The 23,976-nt window shown below is 45.8% G+C and overlaps 1 protein-coding gene across 2 annotated transcripts in view; it reads left to right on the top strand.

The window, feature by feature from the left end:
• The first annotated feature begins 2,785 nt into the window (after nucleotides 1-2,785).
• DNAH1 (dynein axonemal heavy chain 1) overlaps nucleotides 2,786-23,976 on the top strand; it is an 87,845-nt gene continuing 66,654 nt past the window's right edge. Inside the window, exons 1-15 of one of the 2 annotated variants that reach the window (XR_004646371.1) lie at nucleotides 2,786-3,216; nucleotides 4,335-4,456; nucleotides 5,137-5,242; nucleotides 6,826-7,005; nucleotides 7,818-7,958; nucleotides 9,597-9,760; nucleotides 12,945-13,058; nucleotides 13,766-13,954; nucleotides 14,961-15,066; nucleotides 16,585-16,698; nucleotides 18,941-19,090; nucleotides 19,619-19,705; nucleotides 19,984-20,170; nucleotides 21,876-21,967; nucleotides 22,567-22,721. Coding sequence is in view for 1 of the 2 variants with exons in the window: in XM_034774979.1 (XP_034630870.1) it covers nucleotides 3,037-3,216; nucleotides 4,335-4,456; nucleotides 5,137-5,242; nucleotides 6,826-7,005; nucleotides 7,818-7,958; nucleotides 9,597-9,760; nucleotides 12,945-13,058; nucleotides 13,766-13,954; nucleotides 14,961-15,066; nucleotides 16,585-16,698; nucleotides 18,941-19,090; nucleotides 19,619-19,705; nucleotides 19,984-20,170; nucleotides 21,876-21,967; nucleotides 22,567-22,721 (2,087 nt within the window). In the remaining variant the exon portion in view is untranslated. The remainder of the gene's footprint in view (nucleotides 3,217-4,334; nucleotides 4,457-5,136; nucleotides 5,243-6,825; nucleotides 7,006-7,817; nucleotides 7,959-9,596; nucleotides 9,761-12,944; nucleotides 13,059-13,765; nucleotides 13,955-14,960; nucleotides 15,067-16,584; nucleotides 16,699-18,940; nucleotides 19,091-19,618; nucleotides 19,706-19,983; nucleotides 20,171-21,875; nucleotides 21,968-22,566; nucleotides 22,722-23,976) is intronic. The other variant, XM_034774979.1, reaches the window with a different exon arrangement.

Raw genomic sequence — 23,976 nt, 5'->3', positions numbered from 1 at the left:
TGGCCAGTGGGCTGGGCCGGGGGCTCCGGGGCCGGCCGGCGGTGCGGTGCCTGGCCGGGGGCTCCAGGGCCGGGCCAGGAGCTCGGGGGCTCCGGCGGGGCCGGGCCCGGGGCTCGGGGGCTCTGGCGGGGGCTCGGGGGCTCCGGCTGGGCCGGGCCAGGAGCTCGGGGACTCCGGCGGGGGCTCGGGGGCTCCGGCAGGGCCAGGCCCGGGGCTCGGGGGCTCCGGCGGGGCTGGGCCGGGGGCTCCGGCGGGGCCGGGCCCGGGGCTCGGGGGCTCTGGCGAGGGCTCGGGGGCTCCAGCAGTGCCGGGCCGGGCCGGAGGCTCGGGGGACAGGCCGGCGGGGACGGGGGACGGGCTGGGGACCGGCGGTGCGGTGTCGGGGGCCTGGGGGCTGGGCCGGGAACCGCAGTGCTGGGTGGGCCGGGGGTGGTCGGCCGGGGGCCGGGCCCGGGGCCGGCACCCCAGGGCCGGGGCCAGCCTGGGCCGCGCCTCCTCCCCCCACACTCCCCCTTACCTGCTTCAGGTTTCCCGCGACTCAAATGTTCGCGGGAAGCAGGGGAGGGGGCGGAGACTTTGGGGAGGGGGCGGAGTTGGGGCGGGGGCCCGTGGAGTGTCCTCCTTTGGGAGGCACAAAATATGGTAACCCTACTCCTGTCTCTAAGTAGCTCCTTTGTCCAGCTGCTCATATAATGCTTTATCTGCATCACTGAAGTTAATGGGAGTTTGGCCAGTGATTTCCGTGGGAGCTGGATCGGGCCTACAGGCCAAACTGTGCCACTCAAAATACTGAGTTAAGGGAGCTATGGAAAAAACAATGGGCCAGCCTGTGCCAGACTTGCTCACACTAAGCAGTGCCTTGCGCCATGAAGTCTCATTGATTTCCAGGGGGTTATGCATGGCATACAGTGCTAATCACTGTGAGCAAGTCAAAAGTGCTCAGTCTTGCTTTAACTCTACCAATGGGAGCAGAGTTCAGCCAGTGTTGCCTCTTCTGCAGATCCCCTCCAAAGGGGTTGTAAGGAAATGACCCTTGCTCTTTATACCTGTGGTAGCTTCTGTCAGGGTGTGGCTGGCACTGCTGCTCTTGATGTATTCACACTCTCAGCAAGTCATCAGGTTGCATTCACTTGCTCCTCCTCTTATATACATGAGGATTTAGTTAGGATGAACAAATGGTTATTACAGACCCAACTGATTTTTCCATACTGAATACATTGGTTAGCATATGTTCCATTGTGTTCAGCTCAATGCTCTGGAAGACTCCAGGGTGAAGTTTCTTAGCCTCTGTGATCTTGTGTTAAAACCCAAGTCACATAACATTTAGGAGCTTCTTCCTGAAGGCTGCCATCTGCCTGAAGACTGGCTTTGTTTGAGAGATTAGCAGTGTGGGGTGATCCAGTGAAGAGGCAGTAAACAGGCCCTGTCTAAACTAAAAATAACCCATGTTTAATTGTGGCCGACAAACATGGTTGTGACTAAATCATGTTATAATATGACTTATTCTTGCCTGTATGGACAGGACCATGTTTTAATTTAAGAATCTATCTGGGATAATATGTGGTTCTTTAACCTCGATATAAGATGGCATTTTTTTCCTGCCACACAGCTGAGGAAAAAACAGAGTTTGACTGCATCCCTATTTAACCAGTTCTTTGTAATTTTTGTCCCTCTGTTAGCCCCTGAGGCTGCATTGAGCATGTTCTCTCCCCAACCCCGGTGCAGCTCCAACGGTGCTAGCGATGGCGGGAGCACTGCTGTGGGTCAGATTCAGGGATTCTTATCACGTGTCGTTGACAGCTGCTCTGATCAGGGTTGGCTGACACAGTAATAAAACGAGCAGTATCCGGTCCACAATAGCAGGTGCACTATTGCTAGAGTTGGAGGGGCTGTATTAGTGCCAGAGAAGCACAAGGAGAATTTAAGAAAATCTCTATGTGGATGCAGCCTTCGGTATATATTGCCATCAGCTGAAAGCGTGTCACATCCTAGGGACACTCTACAAAGCTTTGCAGGATTCTATGGAACTTGGAACATCAAGTAAATGAACATTGAACAATGAGATATTATTTCCATGTCTTAGCTGGTTCTTGAACACCGTGTTCTGAATCCCTTTCAGGCAGTATTTCCTGTGTGTTTTATTTTAAATGTTTGGAATTTATCCAAATATTTTATTTGAAATGTTCTTAATTGAAGTTTTCATTGAGCACTCTGTGAACAAGGTCAGATTGAGCTGGTATTGGCGGGAACTGTGTGCCAGCACTTCTCTGGCAGCCACATCCGATTCTGCAGAATTTAAGCTTTCATCTTAAAACATAGTAAAAACTTTGCACTTCCTGTTGCAAAGATAACCACCTTAGGGCTAGGCTTTCTGGAACAGCAATGCACCCCTTGGGGATTTGATTTCTAAAGTGCACTGTGTTGCACATTAATTGGTCCATGTAGCCTCTGCTGGAATGCAGTAAAGGTTCCCTGGTGTTCCTTAATGTAGTACTGTTTGAAACAGCACTTTGTTAAAGCGCACTATGGAATCTTTAGTGCACACCAGCAAGGTCTGCACAGACCAATTAATGCACAAGACGTTAGTGTGCTCTAGAAATCACACCCCATAGGGCGCATTACCCCACTGTGTAGACAAGCCCTTAATGTGACCTGATGTTGTCCTGTTGTCTATAGGCAGAGAGAGGAATAGCTCTAGCAGCTTAATGCTGCACCCTTAAATCTGTGGCTATTTTAATGTTTACTTCAACGGGAGAAGGATAGGGTCTATGTATAGATGTGAACCACTCCCATTCATCCCAGTGGATGTTGACTCTGATGCCTATTCATGAGAATTTAAATGTCAATGTTGTTAGCAATGAAATAATAGGAAATTATTTTAGTAGAGACAACCAGCTGCTCTGGGTGGACTTTAGTATTGTAGGTGGTGTTTTAGGAGAAGATCACCTCTCTTATCTCCAATCTGAGCCCAGGTCATGTAGAGAGGAACTGTTTTAGGAACTGAACTTATTGCAGTAGGCCTCTTGACCTGATTACATGACTTCCCACCAGGATGTGCTAGAGGAGTGGCTAACATGCCAGCGCTCCTGGCTATACCTGGAGCCCATCTTTAGCTCAGAGGACATCAATAGACAGCTGCCAGTAGAAAGCAAACGCTACCAAACCATGGATAGGACCTGGAGGAAGATCATGAAGAATGCTAATGAGAACAGAGAGGTAAGGCTGTGTGTGCTCACATGGCATGTGTGTGTATATGTTTGCATGTGCACACTTGTATACTGCATGCACACATCTTTGCCTGGGTATTACTATCTTAGCTGCTTGAGTATGAATTACAATTGAATCCTTTTTTTCATGTTGCATTCTTTGTTCACTTGCTTAGATTGCAGACTTCTCAAGGTAGGGACCATGGGCCAAATTCAGTCCTGATGGAAACAGATGCAGCGATAGTGACTTACCTGCCATTGTGCACACTTATTCTAAAGCTACATTTGGCCCCCTTTTCTGTACTTGTCTGTAAAAGCACCATGTGCAGGTATGGCACTGCTTGAATAGTACCCTTGGTTAGGGGAGCTTGCTAAGATTCTTCTTTTAAAATGCTGTTTACATTCCAGAGACCAGGGGTGTTTCTAAACTGTGTGCTGAGCCACTCGCCACAGATCTGGCACTTCAGTAACTTGCCCACATTTCTACCTCCCCATCAAGGGTAAGCTGCAGAGACCTGCACCTGAGATCTGCCCCACGGTATGCAGTGGGATGCAAAGTCTGTTGTTTCCCCCAGATTCCTGTACAGCAGAGCCACAGCCTTTAATTTGCTTTGGGTCCTTACAAATAGGGCATCTCGTGACTTGTTCCATAGGCTAATTCTGTCAGGTGCTTTTGCAGCATGACCTGGCTCCCTCCCACCACCCACCTCCTGGAGCCTGATTCCCACTTTCACTTCCACGCACCACCTGGCTCCCTTCCCTCACCCCACACTCTACCTCCTCAGCCCCATTCCACTGATGCTGGTACTACCATTCTGCACTCTCCTGCTGCCCAGTCCTTTCCTCCACAGAGACTGTCATTGTTTGTATTCAGTGTTGAATGTTGATCATCACTGTTTGGTATCTGGACAACTCCAAAAAATGTAGATTTGTCTTATCTCTGAATGTAACTGCTTCTCCTGGCCCATAAAGCTTGTGTCTCTATACAGCCATGTGAAAAAGCTCCTATGAATGAGCCACTCTGAGCCCAGCAATAATATCTCTCTGTAGCCAACTTGCCTCCGATATGGTTATCTAACTAGGACTTAGAATACGGATGCTTTTTTTGGATGTTCATGTCCTTTCCAGGTGATTTCCCTGTGTCCCGATCCCAGGCTGCTGGAGAGCCTTCGGAAATGTAATCAGCTACTTGACCTTGTGCAGAAGGGGCTGAGTGAATACCTAGAGACCAAGAGAGGAGTTTTCCCCAGGTAATCCCAAGACTGAAGGCCATTCTTAGGTGTGAAGTCAGAGAATCACTCTGATTATGGCTCCTGGGAACAAGTGCATCATTCTTTCTCATCCAAAGCACAATCTCATGGAACTCTCATGAGTTTGCAGGTCTCAAAGAGGCTGCTTCTTTCAACCCAGAGATTTGATAGAGGAAAAAATAGGGCAGACTGTGTGGAAGTGACAACATACCATGGCCCAGGGTTGAGGTGGGGGTAGTTTGATAGCATCACCACACGCCTGCACCTTTAAACATCAGCATGAGGAAGGGGGGATGAAGTGAAATGAGGGGAAATTAAATACTTTGGGCCTTACTCTTTTTAGACCTACACCTAGTCTAGTGTTTATTGCAGTACAAAATGGGAGTAAAAAACTGTCCTTTCCCCCCCCCCCTCTACACTGGTATAAATGACTGCTCCAGGGGAAGGACATCAAAGAGTCAGGCCCTTCTGCGGCAGAGAGAGACTCTCATTTAACTGGACTATGGTCACTGCTCTTCTGCACCAATGCAAATAATGCATGCTGACCAGCAGGATATCTTGAAGACCACCGCAATTGCTCTCACCAAAATCTCAGGACTGTTGCCCAGTACTGCCAGGACTGAGCACCAAACCGCAGCGCATAGACCAAAATGAGCTGCTAGCTCTGTCTCTGTTTTCAGGTTCTACTTCCTTTCGGATGATGAGCTGCTGGAGATACTGTCTCAGACAAAGAACCCCACTGCTGTACAGCCTCACCTCCGCAAGTGCTTTGAGAATATTGCACGGGTAGGTAAAGCAAGCTATTTCCTCTGGGACTAGCAGGCATGTCTTGATGTTAGGAGTCATGTATTATGGAAATTTAGAGCAATTCTCAAGCATTGCGGTAAGGGGAGGAGATGGGGCGGACACAGGCTCGCTGCCTTGTGAAGACAGCACCTGGATTCTTTCAAATAGCCTCTACATCTCCATGTGAAAGAGAAGAGTTGAACTAGCTTTGTTCTCTCCTAAACTGCATTAAGGTGGCAGGTAGTTCTAAATTCTACACTTTTTCCTCAGTCGTGATTATCATTAAAACACATCAACATTCTCAGTGGAGATGTATCCACACCATCACCACCACAGCTGGTCGCCTTGTTGATAGTCTCAGGAGATGCCAAGAACTGAATGTGCCACAGAAGTTGAATTACCCCCCTTGGTCCTTCAGGGTTGAAGCTCACTAGCCCGGTCATATGGGGGAAGTTTGGTGTTTTATTATTTCTAGAACAGTGGCTCTCAACCTTTCCAGAATACTGTACCCCTGTCAAGTGTCTGATTTGTCTTGTGTACCTCAAGTTTCACCTCACTTAAAAACTTACAAAATCAGACATAAAAATACACAGCACTCTATTACTGAAAAATTGCTGACTTTCTCATTTTTACCATATAATTATAAAATAAATCAGTTGGAATATAAATATTGTACTCACATTTCAGTGTATAGTATACAGAGCAGTATAGACAAATCATTGTGTATGAAATTTTAGTTTGTACTGATTTCACTAGAGCTTTTTATGTAGCGTGTTGTAAAATTAGGCAAATATCTAGATAAGTTGATGTACCACTGGAAGACCTTTGAGTACTCCCAGGGGTACATGTGGCTCTGGTTGCGAACCACTGTAGTAGAAGACTTCAAATTCCAGGACTGTCAATCCCACATCTCACACCAGCACTAAAAATACATCTGATCGTCACTAGCCTGGGAATAAGTGGAAAGGAAGCTTAGTTGGGGGTCCGATGCAAAGCCTCCTGGAGTCATTAGACAGACTTCCATTGACTTCGTTGAGCTTTGCATCGGGTCCTTACACTTTTATTCTTAAAACAAGGAACTCTAACCCTGGGGACAATGGAAGAACAGAATTGAGAGTAAAAAGGGTTTACTGATTCCTAGCCATGCAATGAGATGAATTCATCCCACATGTAACTTGCTTCACTTCATTCAAGTTATACCAGGGATGAAGTTGGGCCCCATGTTGTCATATAATCCTCTTTCACTTTATAGAGAGACATGTTGATTTTGCACATGTGTAGTACATTTATTATCAGTAACCACGACCAAATTGTGGGCAGATCTATAAATAGCCTAAATCAATGTAGCTCTATTGACTTGAATGAACCTACAAAGCTTTGCACCAGCAGACAATCTGGTCCTGTGTGATTATTTTTGCTGTAGACCTGGAGGTACAGCTGTTTTACTGTCAGTAGGACAAAAATATTACACATATTCATGTTGAAACAATGTCTCAATTCCTTGTGTCTTGACCTATGTTGATAAGAAGGCATGGATAGAAGGGAAACTCTCCACTAATTTCATGCTGTGATTCCCCCATTAGCTGCTCTTCCAGGAGGACCTACAGATCACACACATGTACTCTGCAGAAGGGGAGGAGGTGAAGCTGTTTTTCCCCATTTATCCCACTGGCAATGTGGAGAACTGGCTGCTGGAAGTCGAGAAATCTATGAAGGCCAGCGTGCGGGACAATATTGAAAGATCCATCAGCGTTTATCCACATGTGAGAGTCTTACACCCCACACTGTTCTTCCACTCTTCACCCGCAAATACAGGTGGAGTTCAACAAGTGGCATTTGGCATGTCTTGGCTCAAGAGAACATGGTCATCGATGACAGCCAGCAGAATTGTTTTTCTTACACCCTACGTTTTTTATAGTGTAGCCTTTGACCCTGCTATATGATTCCATTTCTACTCCTCGCTCTGTTCTGCTCCCTCCTTTGGATAGGGCTCCCTCTTTTATCTTCTCCTCCAGCACTTGGGTCGATCATGTAGTGCAAAGAGATGGTAGTAGTAGCATAGGGCCAGATTAATTCCTGAGGCCAATGGATGTACACCAGGGCTGATTCTCAGCCATATGTTTCTATGGACGCAGGTAGACAATCGAGATCACACTTTAGTTGGTGGTTGGGAGAAAGGAAGGTAAAAAAAGATGGGGCATCAGAAATCTCAGGCATTATTATACTCTTGGAATCTGATGCTCCAATAAACCGGAATTCGCTGTAGGAGTGGAAGCTTGTTCTCCTGGTTCCCATGGAATCCCAGTCTTCACCTGCCTTTGGCAGTTCTCCACATCTTGCATAGCCAAATGATCTGTTGCAGAGAAGGCACCGAAGCATCCATTGTCTGGATGCCCAGCATCTTGGGGAAGCTTTTTCATAGCAACTGCAGAAAATAGGGTAGACAACTAAGTAGAAATTGTTATATCTGACGTGGAATTGGTTAGGTTCCAGGCATGGGGCATGAGACAAGGGATCATGAAAGAAAAGATATTCGTAGTACTTATTACCAATTTAATGTATGTCTTTTTTAAAGACACCACGAAGTTCATGGGTCTTGCAATGGCCTGGGCAGGTAACCATCGCTGGCTGTCAAACTTACTGGACAAAGGAAGTATCTGAGGCCCTGGAGGCTGGGGATTTGTCCACCAGGCTGTTTCCACAGCTGAGTGCTCAGGTAGGAAAGCTGAATAAGTGCAGACCAGGTTTAAATTTCTCCACACAGAGACCTGGTCTTTTATCACTTGTACATGTAAAACAGTCCTGACTTCAAATCAGTCAACAGCCATAACCTGAGATACTGATGCAGCTGCATCTAGAGCAGGGAATCTCAAACTCAAATCACCACGAGGGCCACATGAGGACTAGTACATTGGCCTGAGGGCCACATCACTGACACCTTTTCATATAAAGATACAAAAGCCCCCTGCTCTGCCCCCAGTCCCGCCCCCACTCCATCCCTTCCATGAGGCCCCACCCCTGCCCCACCTCTTCCCACCCCTTCCCCGCCCCCATTCCAACCCCTTCCCAAAGTCCCCACCCCAACTCCACCCCTTCCCTGCCCCTATTCCAACTCCTTCCCCAAATCCCCGCCCCGCCTCTTCTCCGCCTCCTCCCCTGAGTACACAGCTCCCCGCTCCTCCCCCCTCCCTCCTGGAAAGCACTGTTTGGTGACAGGAAGCACCTGGAGGTAAGCAGAGGAATGGGGACACGGCGCGCTAGGGGGGTGGGGAGATGGCGGATGAAGGGAGCTTAGTGGCTGCAGGAAATAACTCTGGGGGGATGGGACAGGGAGCTTGGTGGGCCGCAGCAAATAACTTCGTGGGCCATGTGTTTGAGACCCCTGATCTAGAGAAACTTTCCAAAGTTAGGTCAATTGTTTTCAACAGCATGTTACATTAGTATGTGAAAGAATTGAACTCCAAAGATAGTGGGAAAAATAGTGAATGCAGTAACATGAGATCGCTAAGAGTTCTGCCATTGTTTTCTTAACCTGCACATACCTCATTTAGCATATGACCTTATCAGAGCTATGCTCCCATAACTTGGTCATGCTCTAGCATGGCACTATGGAATACTGTCCTTCTGGAGGTGTGCTCCTATGTAACAATGGGTATTTCATCAGTGCATACACACCCCCTGCCTTGAGTCACAGTTCAATATCTTGTATGAATGGTGATACCTCCCATCATCTGAATGCCTTGCAATCTTCAATATATTTATTCTCACAATACCCCTTAGAGGCAGGGCAGTGCTATTATCCCATAGTACAGATGAGAACTGAGGCAGAGAGAGACTGAGTGGCTTGCCCAGTGTCATAAAGGAAGTCTTTGGCATAGGAGGGAATTGAACCTGGGTCTCCCCTGTCCAAATTAGTGCCCTATCTACTGGGCCGTCCTTCTCCTCCTTTGGCCATTGTTCAGTAAAGGGGTTCTCAAACTTCATTGCATCGCAACCCTCTTCTGACAACAAAATGGAACCCACCCAAGCTCCGCCCTCCCCCCAGGTGGGGGGGCCAAAGCCAAAGTCCAAGGGCTTAAGTCCTAAGCAGGGGGTCTGTAATCTGAGCCCCAGTGTCCAGGGCTGAAGCCCTTGGGCTTCAGCTTTGGCCCCGGGTGGTGGGGCTCGGACTTTGGCACCATGCCCCAGCAAGTCTAAGCCAGCCCTGGGAACCCCATTAAAATGGGGTCGTGACCTACTTTGGGGTCCCAACCCACAGTTTGAGAACTGTTGGTTTAATACCTTGTTGGTTAGAGAATAGAAGTCAGAATGCAATTCAGAGCCGGTTCTGACTAGCTTCCCTTTCCTTGCACAGCTAAGTGATCTGGTAGCCCTTGTTCGAGGAAAGCTGTCGAGGATGCAGCGAACAGTGTTATCAGCTCTCATTGTGATTGAAGTCCATGCCAAGGATGTCGCTGCTAAGCTGATTGAGGAGAATGTGATGAATGAGAATGATTTTGAGTGGATCTCTCAGCTCAGGTAAGGGAAACAGCCATCAAACCTGGTCTGGATTCGCTGGCTACCATCCATTATCGTTACCTATCGGCAGCATCAGTAACTTGAAGGGAAATCAAGTGTGTTTGCATAGTGTGTCTATTTAAGACTAATCTTAGAGCCAAGTGGATTGAATGTTTTAGGAGTATATCATAGTCAGTTACACCATCACGATTGCGCATCTGTAACCCATGCCTGCCTCTGTCAGGCTACGTTAAGACAGACCCAGGCTCTGGGGCACTTTCTCTTTGCATGTGATACATGGATTAGACTGTGCCACAACATTCTAAAGGCCTGCCCATGCCCAGTGGGGAGGCATGATTCTTGACAATGTTATCAGATGTCCTAACCAGTGAGGATTGTAGACATTCCCCTTGCACAGCACCTCCTGCTTACAATAGTTTCCTGGCACCCAGGAAGTCAAGATTGTCTTTCAAGCCAACACCACTGCATTCCTAAAGCAATTACACTGCTCTACAGCCAAAATGCTTCTGAAATAAATGTAGTCAAACTTTACTAATTCTGGGTCACTGAGAACGAAAATGATGCTTAAAATTGTTGATTGGCTCTAGTTTTCAAGATATGCTATTGGGTCAGTATATACGACCCTTGACTTGGAAATGGCGGAGGATAATTGAGTTATAAAGGGAAGGGATCTCAATTTAAACCAGAAATGACTAAAATACATCTTGGACTGGATCTATGAATAAATCTATGACTAGGTTTGGACAGTACTTGCTTTTTAGGCAAAACAATGAATGATGCAATCTGAAGCTGGTATTGCGTCATACATGATATGAATTGCATCATGTTATTCCTAGAAGTCATGGATGATGCAATCATAACGAAGCTTACATCACTCTGCTGAACAAATTGCCCTATATCAGCTCTAGAAATCATACAGTGTTGTGCTCTCTTATTTGGCAGTGTTTGATTTTGCAAAGGGACACATTTCTGTTTAGCCAAAGTGAGCAGAGATGCCTCGTACTTGTGTGAACAGTGCAGATAACTTCTGCTATGTTTGTGGTGAAGTGACTTTTGCATCACAAAAGCACAGTATAACCCCTATGGTTAAGAAAGCCTATCACCTTTATTTTGGCTGCAAAATTGGAGATCAGGACAAGAGGTGGGCCCCATACATATGCTGCAACACTTGTGCAACAAATCTTCGCCAGTGGTTGAACAGGAAAAGGAAATCTATGCCTTTTGCGGTGCCAATGATTTGGAGAGAGCCAACAGATCATACCAGCAATTGTTACTTCTGCATGGTGCCTCCAGTTGGGAAAGGTGTGTCAAAGAAGAAAAAGTGGACTGTGCATTATCCAAACATTCCATCAGCTATACGCCCAGTACCCCACGGAGAAGGACTGCTGGTTCCTGATGCACCAGAATCATTCTCACTTGAGTCAGACGAGGAAGAGGAAGAGGATGAAACTTGTGGTCCTGAACCATCAGTGTCACAGGACCTACATTTTCTCCCATCCTCCTCTTCTGATCCACACCTCATAACACAAGGTGAACTGAATGACCTTGTCAGGGATTTGGAACTACCCAAGAGTAAGGCAGAGCTGTTGGGCTCCAGACTACAGCAGGGGAATCTCCTGGCAGGTGATGTTAGGGTTTCCATGTTCCGTGGCCGTCAAAAGGATCTTGTCCCATTCTTCTTCATGGAAGGTGATCTTGTAGCCTGCAACAACATTGATGGTGTGATGGCAGCCCTCAACATCGTTCACGATCTAGATGAGTGGAGACTGTTCATTGATTCATCGAAGACGAGTCTTAAAGCTGTTTTATTGCATAATGGCAATGTTTTGCCATCAATTCCAGTTGGTCATGCAGTCCATATGAAGGAAACCTATGACAACATGAAACAACCTTTGAGGTGCATAAACTAGGACCAACATCAGTGGCAGCTTTGTGGCGATTTGAAGGTTGTTGCTCTCTTGCTTGGTCTGCAGACTGGATACACAAAGTACTGCTGTTTTCTCTGCGAATGGGATAGTCATGCAAGAGATTCCCACTACATCAAGAAAGATTGGCCACTCCGACAGTCATTGGAGCTTGGGAGGAAAAGTGTTCAGCATCCACCATTTGTTGAATCAAGGAAGATTTTGTTACCACCCTTCCACATCAAGCTGGGTCTGATGAAGAACTTTGTCAAGGCCATTGACAAAACACAAGCAGCTTTCAAGTACCTCCGTGGAAAATTTCCAAGGTTAAGTGAAGCTAAGATAAAGGAAGGTGTCTTTGTTGGTCCTCAGATTCGTGAACTTCTTCAAGATGATACATTTGACCATGCACTGCGTGGCAAAGAAAAGACGTCATGGAAAGCCTTCCAGTTAGTGGCAATCAATTTTCTCGGAAACAACAAGGCAGACAACTACAGGTTGTTGGTGGAAAACCTCCTCAAGGCATACAAAAGCCTTGGTTGCAACATGTCACTAAAGATACATTTTTTGCACTCTCATCTAGATTTTTTTCCACCGAACTGCGACGAGCACAGCGAGGGATTTCACCAGGACATTCCAACAATGGAGTAACGCTATCAGAGCAAATGGAGCCCATCAATGCTTGCAGACTATTGCTGGACAGTGACAAGTGATGCTCCATTTAATGAATACAAGAGACAAGCCAAGAAGCGCCGAGTAGACACTGAATAGGACTAAACTATGTACATAATAGTTTTTTGCCTTTTGTTTCATAATAAATTTTATTTATATAACTCTTTTGCTGATTTTTAAAGTGTTACATAAACAGGACAGGTGAAATATTATCATGTAAAGCAACCATAAACACATGAAAAGACCTAGGTTTACAATTTATGATTAAAACTCTACTATCTACACAATATATATAGACATAAAATGTAAAAACTTAAATATCTTAGAAACAGTAGCCAATCAGTTGTTTTAATTGTCATATTTGAATTCAGCACATCAAAATACATAATTAATAGCACATTTTATCTCTGAAGCAGACGACTTCTCAAAAATTGTAGACCAGTGTTACTTATTATCTCTGACCCAGTGCTGAGGTAGCGCATGACTCCTAGAGCCTGGAGTGCAGTAAATTTTATCAGCCACAAGCAATGTCTCTTTTAGCTCTTGCTATTATTGTACCTCTGCCAGTACTTCTTTGTCTTTGAGATTCCATTTTCACTCACCGTTAGATACTACTGGACAAGGAATGATCTGTACATCCGAGCAGTGAATGCTGAATTCATCTATGGCTATGAATATTTGGGAAACAGTGGACGCCTGGTCATCACACCCCTCACTGACAGGTACAGAGATTATTCAGAGAATAATAACTGAGCATCTGTGTAGTTTTGGGTGAACAGATCTCATTCTGAGTTAAATCCAGGATCTTCCTCTGCCAGCCTTACTCCTGCTGAGCAGCACTTAATTACACAAGTAGCCTTGGGACTGTTTGTATAGCCAGGTGTTACTTGAGATGAGGTAGATTGGGGCCTTACTGATGTTGGATCTACAGGATTCCTAATGATCCATGATCCCACCAACCAGTTAAAGATTTATGCTATGGCATGATTCTTAGTGAACTGCTCTGAGACATATAAAAAAATCCATCTGAATAACAAAGGGCTCATTCTATTCTTAGTGATTACACATCCTTGGACAGATAAACCAGTACCATGGAGTATGTGTGTTTCCTAGTAACAATAATAATAATACTTAGCTCTCTTATAGTAATCATACTCCTTACGGACAGACAGACTGTGAATTTCCATCAAATTGTACAAGGGGTTAGCCATGCAACTCCTATTAATGTTAACAGAAACCGCTTAGCTAAATCCATGTACACTTTGCTGAATATGTAAGTAAAGCTCTCTGAATAATATGAGATGGATTTTCAGTGATCATGCCAGGCAGATAGATAGAGCAGATCACCCTAAATAATGAAATGGGATCTACAGTTCTTAAGCCCAAGTAGGAACACTTCTAATGATCACTGGTTTCTTCATTGCTGTAGGTGCTACTTGACACTTACTGGAGCTCTGCATCTAAAATTTGGAGGAGCACCTGCAGGACCTGCTGGAACAGGCAAAACTGAAACAACTAAAGATCTGGGGAAAGCTCTAGCCATACAGACAGTAGTGTTCAACTGTTCCGACCAGCTTGACTTCATGGCTATGGGAAAATTCCTGAAGGGACTAGCCAGGTGCAAAAAGTGAAAAATAAAAATGCCACCTGTGCCTTACAAGTGGGTGGGAGGGGGGAGGTGTTGGCAGTCTGGATGAGGGCCTTGGAGCGATAGCCATAAGGAAAAGTGGCATAGCGTTAAGGGGGAATGAAGAAGGCCTTTCTGCATTGTTTTAATCATCTAGGAACTTTGCAGTTCCAAAACTAATGAGTGATGGAATGGCCGCAGGATGCTAGCCTTATATCTGTTGGAAGGAAAGATAGAGGCATTGTTGTGCCAGTAAAAGGAACAGTTGGATTCTTGCCAAGCAAAAATAAAATGCTTTACACCATTTTCATTTGGGGCTGTCTACAAATGCTACCAGCTCAAATGTACATCTTTGACCCTTTGCATACTATCTTACATGTCCGGCTAGGGTCAGTCCTCAGACCTTTTAAATCTCCAGAGGAGAGAACCTGCTGACCATAGCCGTGACTGAGTAGCCAGAAGAGCCTGTTGTGGTTCCCAAGGAATCCTTATAGAATTGGCCCCCTGTTCTCTGCATAACAGACAGAGCTGGTCCAATTGTGCATTGCACACATGCAGCCAATGCATTCCAATATCCCTTGCCAGACCTTTGTTTGCAAGTAGTTTTATGTCCTTTTTTGAACATCCCTAATGATGAGAGCACCTCTCTCATGCACAGACGTCTCTTCCTGGAATGCAATGCAGGCATCTTAGATGTCTAAATTATGTCAGCTGCACGCACATTATGGGTACAAAATGAAAGGCTGAGTTGATGTCCCTTTCAATAGCAGGCCTGTAATATGCTGTGTTTGTATCAGGCTGCCCATATGGTTACCTCCCCAGGTAACCATGGTGTAGTATCCTAGCAGCAATGCTGAGGACTGTTGGATTCATTTCCTGCCTCTCTCTCACATGGCCACCCCCACACAGAACTGATACTTAGGACTGGTTGAACTGCTAGAATTTCTCCCTATCTATGTGTTCCTGACACTTCTCTGGTTTTCCCTTCCCTTCTCAGCTCCGGCGCGTGGGCTTGCTTTGATGAGTTTAACCGCATTGACGTTGAGGTGTTGTCCGTAGTGGCTCAACAGATCACAACCATTCAGAAGGCCCAGCAGCAAAGGGTGAGTCTTCAAAGATAGAGAAGGGCAATCCAGACATTATCCTTTACTTCTCTGTCCTATATTTGGTTCTAATCTTAGAGCCAATGTGGACACTTAATGACACAGATGAGACTGTGCTACCATTCCTGATGGCCTCCACTGCAATGCAAGAAGATGTACTGTTGTGACAAGGAAAAAGCCAACATAGTTGCTGTAAACGTGCGGGACTCACCCCTGCTGGTGTCCTGGGAATTAACTCTTGATCCAGCCTCCAGAGTGCCCTCTGCAGGCTGGTGTCCCCCTTCTGCTTGGTCCCTGTGTCCCTTCCAGACCCGGTGCCCCGTTATCTGGGGTGCTGCCCCCTGGCCATACACCCCTCAGTCTCAGGGTGTCCCCTCCCTTGGGAACCCCCACCCACTATCCCCACCTTGCCTCAGTCTGGGCTACAGCCAGTCCTCATCTAGCCCCCGCTCCCTGGGGCAGACTGCAGTGTAAAAGCCACTCATCATAGGCAAGGTTGGGTTTGGACCTGCTGCCTTTGCCTACCCCTGGGCTGCCCTCTGCAACCCCTGGTACCTGTTGGCCTTATGCTAGGCCGCAGGCTGGAGCCTCCCCAGCTCCTCTGCCTTTCCCTAGCCCTGCTCTACTCAGGTCCTTGCAGCCAGGTCCCTGCCTCTCAGAAGCTAGAGGGAGTCTCTCTGTGCTCCTGGCAGAAAGCCTTTTTATAGGGGCCGGCTGTGGTCTGATTGGGGCGTGGCCCAGCTGTGGCCACTTCCCCAATCAGCCCAGCTTTTCCCCTGCCACAGCCCTCTCCCAGGGCTGTTTTAAGCCCTTTCAGGCAGGAGCGGGGGACCACCCTGCTACAGTTGCTCATAAGTGATTGGAGGAATTCACAGTGTGTTATCCAGCCCCCAGATATTTCCAAAGCGACCCTCCCCACACACACACACGCCTCTGAGTTCTTGATCCCATATGGAGATTCAGCAGTCAGTAATTCTAACAGCCAACCACTGTGCTGCTCCTGGGAGGATTGATAAAGGTTAAGATCCGAAGCTGCTTGACATTGGCTTAGTAGAAACTTGCTTGCAATGAATTCTGCTGCTTTATCCACCATCTGAAACTGTCCCCTCTCTCTTAAAAGGGATTTCAGGCTTTTTCTTGCGTCATGCCACAAATTAATTCTGTCCCCAATTCACAGACAGAATAAATGTGAAGGCGTCTGTCTGTTTATAGCTGGGGGTTGGAAGCCTCTTCATGAGCAAAAGAAATATTGTAAGTGATCAGTAAATCTTCTGTCTAAGAGCCAGGCTCTTCATAAAAGGAGGAGAAATACTGCTCGTAAGACTGGGTTTCTGTGTGGGAGCCAGAGCTAGTCATTCATACCAGTGAGGTGACCCATACCTGTCCCTAGAAGCTAATTTCAATATAGAGAGGAAAGTGGTTGCTTTTCTGGTACAAAGGAAGATCCTGTCATCTGCTTATTTAATTCTAGAGTCTCTGCCTTTGTTTGTTGGGCATGGCCGTGTATTGGTTTTCTAGGTGGACCGCTTCATGTTTGAAGGAACTGAGATCCCACTGGTCCCATCCTGTGCAATCTTCATCACCATGAACCCTGGATATGCTGGACGCACTGAATTACCAGATAACTTAAAGGTCAGTAAACACCATCACTGCACTAGCACAGAGAGGAAGGATAGTTCTGTGGTCTGCTAGTCTGACTTGGGAGACTTGGGTCCAATTCCCTGCTCCGCCACAGACTTTCTATGTGACCTTGGGCAAGTCATTTAGTATCTCAGTGCCTCAGTTCCCCATCTGTAAGATGGGGATAATAGCTCTGCCCGGTCGCACAGGGATGTTGAGAGGGTAAATACATTAAAGATTACTATGATACTATGGAGATGGGGGCAAAATAAGGACCTAAACTATCCAGATCATTACTGAAAAATGAATATATGTTGTACCTCACCCTCACATAGAGATGGCAGGGGGATATAGCTGCCCACTTGGGATTATGGCAAGTCACAGGAGTTGAACAGACAAATATTTAAGAGATTGAGAGACCTAACATTTAATAAGGGAAGCCTGTGGCTGCTGTTCCATATAGTAAAGAGGCATCTTAGAGTGGGCTGACTTGGAGATTTAGCAGCAGCCCAGCATGGAAGACTCAGTTTCAGGAACAGTTTACTGACTTCTTGGTTGAGTCTTTAGAGGGGATTTAAAAGAATGACACAGCTCATGATTACAATGTCTTGTGGCTACAGTGCCTTTTCCACAGGCACACCGATTTCCCAGGTGTTGTGGAGACTCCTTGCTACCTCCAGTGAAATTGCACCACCTAAGCATGAGTGTTCACATTATTTCCTGATGGACCAGTACCCTGCCAGGGTGTACAGGAGGCCACGTGCATTGCAGTAGCCCTGGCATAGCCAATCCCACAGCTCCATCTCCCAATGCCATACCCCTTTAGCAAGCATGAAAGCTGAGATGCTCGCTGAGGCTGGTCTCTGCCCTGCTGGGGAAATGGCTGGAAAAATACTCAGCACAGAGTGGATGCAATAAGAAAAATAAAATGTTGTTCGAAACATCCAGATCTCCCTCTCCAAAGAGCCAAGCGATTTTGGGGCCTCAGCTGGAGAGGGCCTGATTTCCTCAGTGTTCTGAGTGCCCGATGAAAATCCAATCAGGCATGTTAAGTTGGGCTCCCAGAAATGGAGGCACCTAAAATCACTACCTTCTTTAGAAAACAGGCCCTTAACTTTACAAACTTCATAATGACTGTGAAGGAAGCAAACAGGTTTTCTTGTTGCTTGCACCTGAGCTGAGTGTGACCTGGCCTGGCTAGTGGGTCCCGGTGAGCTTGTGGCACAGATAGTTAAAAATTAGTCAGTTATAACAATGTGTTAATGAGAGACACTAAACCTGCATCTCCATAATGCCATTTTTATGCTGTACCTTTTCAGGATGGAACTCCACCTTGGTATTTACACTGTTAATAGTGAAACTGTGGATTGTGCAAAGTCTGAGGCCAGAGTCACTGAAACTGTAAATTGCTCCTCCCTCTCCCACCTGGTGACCCACCAGAGATTCACCCAAAGAGAGGGCAGAAGGTGTTACAGCTGCTGCCCTCCTTCAAGATTTTAACTGGGACAGGGCAGCTATCCATTGTGGTTGCCCACCTGGGGAGGCTGCTGGGGAGATGGACTGAATCAGTCTGTTCTCTGGCTGTCCAGGCTTTGCCTTCTCCTCTACCACCATTGTGTCCTATGTGAATAGCACTGATCTCCAGCAAACCTCCCAGAAAAGGGCACCTTGTGTGGCTTTTTTGTGCCACTCCAGCTTAGCCAGCATGAACTGAGGTGTGATTCTGAACCTTAGAGAACAATATATCCAGTGTTGTAAGAAATGGACAACAGTGTGCTTCTGCCAGTCAGTGTAGCAGGGTGTTTGGTGATCTGGGCAGGCCCATGCCACAAGAGATAAGAGAAGATGCTTTTGGTAGGATTCTAGTATCATTTTGATATCAAAAAACACATCTGTAAATAAACACTGAGACTGAGACAGATCCCACAGAGGAGGGTTCAAAAGAGAACTAGATAAGTTCGTAGAGGATAGGTCCATCAATGGCGTCCCTAGCCTCTGTTTGACAGAAGCTGGGAATGGGTGAAAAGGGATGGATCACTTGATGATTGCCTGTTCTGTTCATTCCTGCTGGGGCACAGGATACTGGGCTAGATGGACCTTTGGTCTGATCCAGTATGGCTGCTTTTGTGTTCTTATGTTCACAGCTCCTGCTGCAGCCTAGGAGTAGAATTCACACAGGTCTAGACCTGCTGGAGGAGGGAGCAGGGAATAAAGTAGTGTCTTCATCCCGTCCTAATGGATTTGTGTATTCCAGGCTCTCTTCCGACCTGTGGCTATGATGGTTCCAGATTACTCCATGATTGCAGAGATTTCTCTCTACTCCTTTGGGTTCAATGAAGCCAAGGTCCTAGCAAAGAAGATCACCACTACGTTCAAACTGTCATCAGAACAGCTCAGCAGCCAGGTCTGTGACTTCTTGATGTATAGCTTTTTCTAAAATGGGAAGGGCCTGGAGTATTGGAGTGTCTCTCTTAATTCAAGACTCCATAGTAGTTTAATGTTCCACAGGCCCTCGAGCCTTTTCCACTTTCACAACCACATCTGTGGCCCTCCTTCATCCATCTCATTCTTCTTTAATGCTGATTTGCATCCAATTGTGGCCCAGCTATCCCTCATGCTGTAGTTTCATTTACTTTACACGAATGTGCAGAGCTGCTCTTGCATGACACTTGGGCCCAACAGCAGTTCCTTTTAATATCTCTCTTCATCCAGTTACCCTCCACCTCCTCACCCAGGATAATGCTCCTGGGGCATAATACTTGCTGTTAAAGGAGATGACTTTTCTAGCTTACCTAGCAAACTGATGTGGGTGGGAGGGCTGCTGTTCCAAGGAAATACTCCCTTCCCCCCCCCAATAGATTGAGATTGGCAGGTTCATTGTTCAAGGATGATGCGCTGTCTAATTTAGTCATTTCCTCTATGCCTGCTACAGGACCATTATGACTTTGGAATGAGAGCTGTGAAGACTGTGATCTCAGCTGCTGGCAACTTAAAGAGAGAGAATCCTACCATGAATGAAGCAAGTACACTCTAGTTTCATCCATTATGGTTTCACACACATTGTTCTATATTCACCAGCAGGGGTCACTGCAGTCAATAAGAATTTCAGGAAGATAGAATTTTAAAGGGCTCACAGAGGTGCAACCTGAGAAAAAGCAAAGAACAAAATAGACATGACTCCTGAAGTGAAGACCCTGGCAAACCAGGCTGAGGATGATGGATGTGACGGGCATCTTGCAGAAGGAAGCAGGAAGGGGAGCAGAGTTCATTTAACTATTGGTCCTTAATTCTTTGCAGGAGCTGATCTGCCTTAGGGCCATCCGGGATGTTAATGTACCCAAGTTCCTCCAGGATGACCTCAAGCTGTTCAATGGTATTGTCTCTGACTTGTTTCCCAAGATCAAAGATGAGCCTATTGAATATGGCATCCTAGAAGAAGCAATCCACAAATCCTGCATCAAAGACAACCTGAAGGATGTTGAAGGTAAGTGGAAAAGCTCTTAAAGGTGAATGGCAAAGTGAACTGAAGTGTGTGTGCATGCGCACGCACGCATGCACATGCATGTGCTGCCTTCTCTATGGCATGTGAAAATAGCTGCATCAACTTTTTTCCTAGTGTTTTACTGCTTGGTACAGCAGAAATATCAGGCCCTGACTTCCCTCTCTTTCATGGGGGTCTGAAGCAATGTTTGGAGGACTTGGAGAGTGATATCACAGTTGGAGGTTAAAGCCCAAGTGGCAGCCCTCCTGTCCCCTAGGTCAGTGATCTCCAAAGTGGGGTGCGTGCACCCCAGAGGGTGCACAAGAGGATCCTAGGGGGTGCGCAGCAGGAGGAGAGCTTTTTGTTGCTGTTGTTGTTGCTTTGTCAGTTCGGGCGGGAGTCCGAGTGGCTTTTTTTTTTTTTTTGCGTCGGCAGAAAAGGTAGAGCCAGCGTGGCAGGGGGTGCGTGCTCAAAAATTTTTTTACTGATAGGGGTGCACGATTAAAAAAGTTTGGAGACCACTGCTCTAGGTGACTGTGTGAGGGATGTTGACTCTTACACTGGGAGACCTGCACCTTGGATTTCAGTCTCCAGCTATGGTGTCATTTTTCAATGTCTCCAAAACTTGTCAGAGGCCTCCAGAAAAATGGAATAAGTCAGGACCTGATATTTCCAATGCAAAGTTTAAAGTTTAAAACAACCAAAACACATATTTGAGAAAATCTTTATACATTATAAAGGAACAGTAAAGAGCTTAAAACAATTGTTTTCCGTTGTTTTGCCATTTATTTAATACTGAAGATGATACCTTTTATTCAGTGCCATGCTACTCAGGGACAGTGCTGAACAGTGAAATGCAGGGATCCAATACAGTATTTGGTGTCATCTGTTGTTGTTATTGGATGCATCACTCCTTGATGAGCTATTGAAATACAATATAGATATTAAGGCACTGGGTGATTGATAAAGGCTGAATTACTCTAATGCAGTGATACTAAGACGGAGGTTCCCGAGCCACAAGTAGCTTTTTAATGTGTCTCCTGCGGCTCTTTGCAGTACATGATATTAAAACACTGTGTGATTTAATTATTAAGCAATCAGGAGGCTTTTGCTGTGTTATGAACCAATTGTAGTTGATTAAATAATAATACTTGGTCAGTCATTTTGCTGTAAAAATAATATATATATATATGCACACACATTATGTGTGTGTACAGATAGATAGATAGATAGATAGATAGATAGATAGATAGATAGATAGATAGATAAAAGAGTAAATGAAACACTGAATTCACACTACAGTAGCTCTTTTGGGTAATGCTGATCGCTAATTTGGCTCCTGAACTACTGAGGTCTGAGTATCACTGCTCTGATGATTATGGCCAATGACTTTGGCCAAAAGAACCAACTATATGCATCACTACCTATGGGACCCTGAACCTACTTAACTTTGTGGCACCTGCTTAACTTTAAGGATAGGACTAGTCTCATTGTCTTCAGTGGGACTGCTTTTTGCTTAAAGTTCAGCACATAGGCGAATGCTTTGCTGGACTGGAGCCAGGGTCATTACAGGCCAATAAAACCGCACTGGCTTATGAGATGTGGACAACAAGTCCGTTGCTCTGCCAGTTGGAGCGTGCAGCCCTCGGATTTGCTGGCAAGTGAAACAGATTACAAGATCCACATTCAGAATCTTGTTCCTTCTCAGGTTTTGTGACAAAGTGCATCCAGCTGTATGAAACCACTGTGGTGCGCCATGGCCTCATGCTGGTGGGGCCAGCAGGCTCGGGGAAAACAAAGGTAAAGGTGATTGAGACACTGCATTGGGTACAGTGAGCCATTGCATGTATATGAATAGCTAGATGGGAGTGGAATGGGGAATCATAGAAGAGTGTTAAATCTTGCACAAAACACTAATGCTGTAGCATTTCCAAGTCTCTGTGCATAGCAGCTATGGGAGTGAGAGATTTTTGTTCTGACTTGAAATACAGATGAAAATATGGATTTGTAGCAGTGGTGAAGTATATTAGCAACCTGCTCTTCTGGGCTTTGCGATCAGTCTCTGAGGCTTACTAGCGGTGTCCTAAACTTCAGAGTCCCATGCAGAAGTTTGAGGATGGTTTTGAGGCTGGCCAGCTTCAACTACTATCATGTAGGGTCTCCAGATATTTCACCAGGCGCTAGTATTGGTGATTTAAGTTCTTTCCCTTCTTTTCTGTGATCAGTCTCTTTCTTACAGATCCATTTCCCAGGCTACTTCCAGACATTTGCAGAAAGTCCTTCATTACATCTCCTCCTTCCTCACTGTTTTCGGAATCATGTCCCTGTGATTTTACTTCCCCTCTGATTGCTGTCATAGAAGCCATAATATTTAATTCCCTTCCCTTCTGTCTCTGCAGTGTTACAGAGTTCTGGCAGCTGCAATGACCTCTCTGAAAGGTCAGCCTTCGGTCAGTGGTGGGAATTATGAAGCAGTCAACTACTTTATACTGAATCCGAAATCCATCACTATGGGCCAGCTTTATGGAGAGTTTGACTTGCTAACGCATGAATGGTAAAGGACAAAACCCATCCTCCTCCTTCTCATCTGGTCTAGGGCTTCTTGTCATCCATCTAGGTCTATGAACTCTCTAGGATACAGCACCTTAAAGAGCTTTACTTGCTTTAGAGGAAAGAGTGAAGAATGCCTTTTGTGGGGTGTAAATCTGGCTTGTGCTGATGGCCTTCTGTAACTAAGGGAAGATAGTCAAAGAGAAGTTAGGTTCCCAACTCTCATTGCCTGCCATTGGCAATTAGGAGCCTATCTTTGTGCTTGAATATCTCCCCCGTACTTATTATTTCAGAGGTTCTCCATCCTCATTCTGCAGACTCCTTATTGAGAGAGACTCATCTCCCTTCTCGACAGCCCACTTATCACTAGCTGGGCTTTTAAATGTTCCTTTCTGAGGCTGGCTCAGAAGGGCTTGGTGGATTGATAGAGATCCTCATGCTATAATGTAAGATCCACTTGCATTATTGTAACGCTTCCTGTCAAACCAGCCAGATGCTTAGGAACAAAGTTAAAGAATGTATGTTCCAGAAAACTATGAAAACCAATAAAAAAAAAAGCCTCTGAGAAAAGCGAAAGCAAATCAATTTCTCATACTGTACCCTGAAGCTCACTAGCTCTGGGCTCCAGTGAATCTTTATTGAAGGATGTTTCTATAGTATATTCCAGTTAAGCTTGACAGCTTATTTATGATGTGGTTCCTGCCCAAGGGCAGCACATAGACACATCAGCGTGACAAAAAATACAGTCTCTATATAAAGCACATTTAGAGACATAAATCTATCTCTTTTAATCAGCTGGGCTTCAGACTAGTCTGTTTTCTTTTGATCTCGGTAACAATGGCCATGAACATCTGTGGTGCTATATAAATAACAATAATTATTTAATAATGGGAGTGCAATTGAGGGTCTGAGCAGCAATTGCACTGTAGACATTAACATACAGATTAAATCCCAGACGTCAACATCCATCACTCTCTCCTCCACTATCCCACTCAGCACCAGCAGCACCACTGGCATTGTATGGATGCATTATTAGTGTCCATGTTGTGCTATGTATATAGGAGCAACAGGAATCGGGGTCTTCACTCACAAAGTGGGGTAGGTTTTCTAAAAAGGTTATGCTAAAAAGATGCGCAGATTCTAGAGATTTACTGGGGAAGGAGAGAGACATCTTTGTCTGCTCACTTTAATAAACTTGCGAGGCACTCAGATACACAGTATATGAACCCAGAGTGAAATCCCACTCCAGGGAAGTTGGT

This window comes from Trachemys scripta, chromosome 7 (assembly GCF_013100865.1).
Source record: "Trachemys scripta elegans isolate TJP31775 chromosome 7, CAS_Tse_1.0, whole genome shotgun sequence".
NCBI lineage: Eukaryota > Metazoa > Chordata > Testudines > Emydidae > Trachemys > Trachemys scripta.
The sequence above is the reverse complement of the archived record's forward strand: the minus strand, read 5'-3'. Positions and strand labels throughout refer to the sequence as shown.